Consider the following 6,000-nt stretch of genomic DNA (forward strand, 5'->3'; position numbering starts at 1 on the left):
GGTCTAGATGTGATATCATGTAGCCCCTGGCCCTTTTTTCTTTTTTTCTTTTTTTAGTGGTGGAATCCACTCTGTTATTCATTTTCTGATTTTGATTTTCTTTGAACTTTTTCTGTTTGAAGAGATGAATGCTGGAGTACTGTCTCTCATATAATAGCTTGTCTGTTGTGCCTGATTTCCATTCAATGGCATGCTATGGTGTTTTATATAGCAATGGGGTTGATCAAAGGCATTTTATGTCATTGCTGGAGTCATTAGTGAATTCTCAGCTTTGAATGCCCAAACATTAAGGCTGTGAGATTTTGTCTTCAGGAAGTACACATAAAATGAAAGGTAGCCCTCTTAGATTTGAATTATTTTCTTAATGCAGTTGCTTGTGGTGATGTGAATTTCTTGGGGGAAGGGAGCAAACAAATACAGTTTTTCCTTTGTCTGGAGATAAATTTCGTTGAACCGTCTAACCTAAAGTTGCTGATCTTAGGCACTGACTAGTTACCTCACTGTGTAATCTGCAGCGCTGCTCATATGAGGCAGTTAGGTATGTGCCGCAAAGAATATATCACATGTGGTAACCGTCTTCTACCCATCAGTTCCTTTTTCTCCTCAAGTGTGGAAGGAGATTAACTCTACAATGGAGCCCCCTGCTGTTTCTGCAGAATATATTTCTCTCTCACACATCCACTGAACATGCATCAATTTTGCCCTCCGTTGCACCCATGAAACCACATCAGGTCTGCACAGGTGGCTCGGAGGGCCAGAATTTCTCCCTCCCATTATTATTCTAGGGTCACATGCATGAAGCTCTAGTTACAGAGCAATCAGTGTTTCATTTATAAGCCCTTATTTCTGAGGATGTGCAACTCAGCAAAAAATATCTGTTCCAGGCTTAAACTTGACATATAAATGTTATGCCTAGAAGCACTCTCTCTTCTTCTTGTAAAAATGTTTCACTCTATGTTTGATGAATATACTTATGGCCTTTGTCAACCGGAGGATTTTATCATATTCTTGAGCAGTGATTTCCTAATACAACCTTTCCCACAATATCATTTTAACAATATCTCCCCCCTTATTCTCTTCTCTCTGCCTTGTTTCACTCTGTATTGCGTTTTTTCCTACTGATTATGACAGTTAGCTCTTCAGGGAATGGGACTCTGTCCCTCATATAAAGGGCCTTGAACACAGTTGTTTTGCCATCCCAGTTAAAATTTTCCCAAATTTTCCCAAGTTGTGAGCCTCTGTTCATAAGCTCAGTAGAGACTTATTCCAGTTTGGCAGATAAATTCACTGATGATTTCATCCATGCTGAGCATGCTCCAGCCCAGGGCTGCGTGGACTGAACATGACTTTCAGTGCAATTGCTCGTCCGGGCAGTGAGGGGCTGCTGTGATTGCAGGCACAGGAACTGAGAGCAGAGAGACTGCCTCCCCTGCCTTCTCAAGGCTCTTCCTGATAATGCCCAGGCAGCAAGGAGGAAACAACATGATGTGACTGTGGTGGAGTGAAGGGTGGGAATGAGGAAAAAAGAAGGGGAAGGAAGTCAGAAAGTTGTGGGGATACAGGAGCAGAGGGGGAGGGGTCAGGAGCTGGGTGGGGGTTGGATGGGAGCTGAGGGGGATGGAGATGAGCTGGGATTGGATGGAGGTCAGATTGGAGCAAAGGGGGAGAGGTCAGGAGGCAGGGTGGGAGTTTGATGGAAGCAGAGTGGGATGGGAAGGAACTGGGGTGGGGTGGAAGATGGAAGGAAGCAGAGGGACAGGGGTTAGGAGCTAGAGTGTGGTGGAGGTTGCATAGGAGCAGAGCGGGGGGTCAGGAGCTGGGGTGGAGGTTGGATGGGAGCAAGTGGGGAGGGGTTAGGAGCTGGGGTGGAGTGGAGGTTGGACAGAAGCAGAGGAGGATGGTTAGGACCTGGGGTGGAGTGGAGGTTGGACAGAAGCAGAGGAGGATGGGGAGGACCTGGGGTGGGGTGGAGGTTGGATGGGAGCAGAGGGGGGAGGAGTCAGGAGCTGGGGTGGGGTGGATATTGGATGGGAGCAGAGGGGAGGGGGTCAGAAGGTGGGATGGGGGGAGGTGGAATGGGACTGGAGGGCAAGTAGAGGCAGTAACTAGAGGGGTAGATAGGAATACAAGGGCGTAGGTCAAGATTCAGTGGATTGGAGGTTGTGTAGTAGCAGGGAGGAATCAGGAGCTGGTGAGTGCATAGGAGGCAGAAAGATGGTGTCGGGCTTTGGGGCCCAGTGTTACATGAGATTGCAATCATTACAGAACGCTCCCCTCCAGAACCTGGAATTGGATCCAGGAACCCTGAGTTTCACCATTCTCCGTTGTCAGCAGGTTGCTGTGAAACACCAGAGTGTGTATCTCATGCTTGTCTAGTGGCTGGTTCACATGCAGGATAACAGCCTACTACTGCTACTAGTTACTCCATTGGCTCAATTTATAGACAATTTGTTGTGGGTCTCAAGGTCTGACCTCTGCTCATGACCCAAGTTGGGGTCTGTTTGGGTCCACATGACTGAATTTTTTATTTCAGTTTGTTTTAAATTAGAAAGAAAAAAAAAGCAGAAAACCCTACATTTAAAGAACATTCAGGTTCATTGAGCAGGGTATTGGACTAGATGACCTCCTGAGGTCCCTTCCAATCTTGATATTCTATGATTCTATGAAGGTTGTAAAGTCAAAAAACACAAAAGTTAGGAAATGTCAGAATTTACCTGAATAAGGACAGAGAAGATACCACTGGGCATTTTGCAAATATAATGAAAACCGATAAGTTAATGTTGCCTTGAAAAATATAAAGCCTTTCATCTCTTTTAGTGAGAGACACCACAGTTGAGGAGGAAAAGATAATGTCCATTTAGCCCTTTTTCATGTGACACACAATTAGCTTGTGGAACTCATTGCCACAATATATTATTGAGGCCAAGAGTTTAGCAGGATTCAAATATAGATTAGACATATCCCAATGAATGACCAGAGTATCCTAAAAAAACGCACAGAATTTTTGAAAGGGTTAATTAACCTCTATGCTAAAGACTTAAGCCGATCTCTAACTATTGGAAGCAATGAGACTTCTCTGAAGACTGGTTACCCTGTCATTGCCTTCTGGAGCATCTTAATGGTACAGAACACCAACATTTTCATGGAGCCCTCTGTTGAGAAAGCATTTTCATTTGTCCAGGAGCGTCCTCTGATGCAAAGATAACTGGTCCCCACAGCATGTTGCACCACAGGGCACCAGCTTCTAATTTTCTCAGAGGATGCTCAACTCCCACTCAGCCTCAGGATCTGCCCCTGCCCCTGCCCCCAAACCTCTATAACTGGCCCTCCTCTTCCTGCCCTGCCCCACCCCTGCCTCTGCCCCCACTCCACCCCTTTCCCCACGGCCCCACCCCCACTCCGCCTCTTTCCGCCCCCTCTCCAAGCATGCCCAAACCCTGCTCCTCCTCCTCCCTTCCCAGCACTTCCTGCACGCTGTGGACTCGGCGCCTATGTCATACCTATGTCACATCCAGAAGACAATTGTGAAAACCACAATTAAAGGCCCTGAATCAACTTTCTCTGAAGTCTACTGAAAGAATCCCATTGACTTTAAGGGGAATTAGGTCAGGCCTTGATGGTGAAATTCAGCTCTGTGCTGTGGGCAAGTGCAAGACTTATGCACATTTTAAATCCCTCTGACTGCCGTATATGGTGGATACACAACCGGTGAAAAAGTAGTGGAGATTATTGGAATCCAGCAAACATTAGTCAGAGATAGTATCAAAAGAAAGGTTAGATGTGCTGGACACATTTTAAGGGATTCAGTGAGCAAAGCATGTTTACAGGGACTGGAAGGGAAAGTTGATGGCAGAAGATCATGAGGAAAAAAATGGATGGATGAGGGATGCTGTGTTATCCTGGGAGGATCAAAAGGATTATTCATCCACAAAGAGATTAGCAGAGGATCATACAGAATGGGATACCATGGTTGCAATACTCCAGTAATGGAGATGCCACATAAGAAGACGACTACTCCTTACTTTAGTGGTACATAAATGCTGCACAGTCTATCTGCTGGCATCTTTATAAAGAAATTGTGCTATGGTGGGATATTCAGAAGTGCTCATCATTATTAGAGTAACACCTAAAAGCCCCACCCAAGACTTATGTTATGCGATGTACAAACACAGAATAAGAGACAGTCCCGGTCTCAGAAAGTTGACACTGACAAGCAGAGGGAAGAGTAAAATGACAGTCAAATCTTTCATCTGCTGCAGTGAGACACAACACAGTTCAGGAGGAAAAACAAGATTACACAGGAGACCAGTGGCAGAGCAAGTGATAGAACATGGGTCTCCTGAGTCCAAGCTCAGTGCCCTATAGTGGAACACACTGCCTCTCTACTATTACTTTATCTGCTCCTATTGGAGTCAATACCAAAACTTCCATTATCTTCAATGGCAACAGCATTAGGCGAGTGCTGAACACTTCTGAAAATCCCACCATTAATTACTGATTGCTTGTGTCAGCAAGGTGGGTAAATTTCAACATATGTCTGCCACATGAGACGTATTTGAACATTGTTATACTGTTTCACTTTGTTGATTTATATTTTCTTGGGTGTAATAAAAAAGTGATGCAGGTGGTTTTTAGCCTCTGTTTCAAAATTTGTTTTACTGAACTGAATGATTAAGTATCACTTACACCGTTAGATTTAACACAGACCCAGATTCAACAAACCCATTAGCATGTGCTTAAATTTAATTCAAGTCCATCAGACTTAAACATATGCTTAAGTATTTTGTTGAACAGGGATGATTTAAGACACTGCTTAAAGTTGAAGTCAATAGGACTTAAGCATGACAGAACAAGGAGTAATGGTCTCAAGTTGCAGTGAGGGAGGTTTAGGTTCGATATTAGGAAAAACTTTTTCACTAGGAGGATGGTGAAACACTGGAATGGGTTACCTAGAGAGGTGGTAGAATCTCCTTTCTTAGAGGTTTTTAAGGTCAGGCTTGACAAAGCCCTGGCTGGGATGATTTAGTTGGGAATTGGTCCTGCTTTGAGCAGGGGGTTGGATTAGATCACCTCCTGAGGTTCTTTCCAACCTGATATTCTATGATTCTATGTTGTTGTTATTTATCATTTGTGTTACCATGCAGGGACCTCATTGTGGCAGGCTCTGTACAAACACAGAACAAACAGACCATTACAGCCAAAGAATGTTTACAATCTAAGTAGATTCATAGGCAGAAGGGACTACTGTGATCATCTAGTCAGACCTCCTGTATAACAAAGGCCATGGAACATCTCCTAAAGGATCTCTTTTAAAAAAAATATCCAATCTCTTATTTTAAAAATGGCCAGTGGTGCAGAACATCATGACCCATGGTAAGTTGTTCCAATAATTAATTATTCTCAGTATTCAAAATTTACACCTTATTTCCAGTTTGAATTTGTCAAACAAAATTTAAAGTTAAGCACATGCTTAAGTGGCCATGATCTCTAGAGTTTTACCCTCATTTTCCATCTTCATATCACAGTGTCGGTATATTGACATTGCTCTCTCTCCTTTTTTTTTCCTCAGACAGGACCATCCTGGTGGATACAACTCTTCCTCCTCTGAGAAGTCTCTATATACTGGGAACTCTTGAATTCCCAGTCAACTCCAGCAATGTCCTTAGTGCTACCTGTATAGTGGTTGCAGGTGGTGAACTGAAAGTGGGTAAGAGATAAATAATGACCAGAGGATGTTCTTGAAGCTAGGATTTCATTTTATTTGTTGATTAAAAAACAAACAAACAAACAAGAATGAACAACAAATACTATGAGGTCATTCGTGGTGATGCTAAGCCTGATAATTAAACAGGTCACTGCTTCTTCTGTAATGCGGTCATAAACAGATAGCTAAGGGTTAATGCTTCTTTCACCTGTAAAGGGTTAACAAAGGGAACCAAACACCTGACCAGAGGACCAATCAGGAAACAAGATTTTTAAAAGCTCAGGGAGGGAATGTTT

At 43.6% G+C, this 6,000-nt stretch overlaps 1 protein-coding gene across 1 annotated transcript in view; it reads left to right on the top strand.

The window, feature by feature from the left end:
* PKHD1 (PKHD1 ciliary IPT domain containing fibrocystin/polyductin) overlaps positions 1-6,000 on the top strand; it is a 394,719-nt gene that overhangs the window by 247,261 nt on the left and 141,458 nt on the right. Inside the window, exon 52 of the mRNA XM_032796706.2 lies at positions 5,570-5,707. Within this exon, the coding sequence (XP_032652597.2) occupies positions 5,570-5,707 (138 nt within the window). The remainder of the gene's footprint in view (positions 1-5,569; positions 5,708-6,000) is intronic.

This window comes from Chelonoidis abingdonii, chromosome 3 (genome assembly GCF_003597395.2).
Source record: "Chelonoidis abingdonii isolate Lonesome George chromosome 3, CheloAbing_2.0, whole genome shotgun sequence".
Lineage (NCBI taxonomy): Eukaryota > Metazoa > Chordata > Testudines > Testudinidae > Chelonoidis > Chelonoidis abingdonii.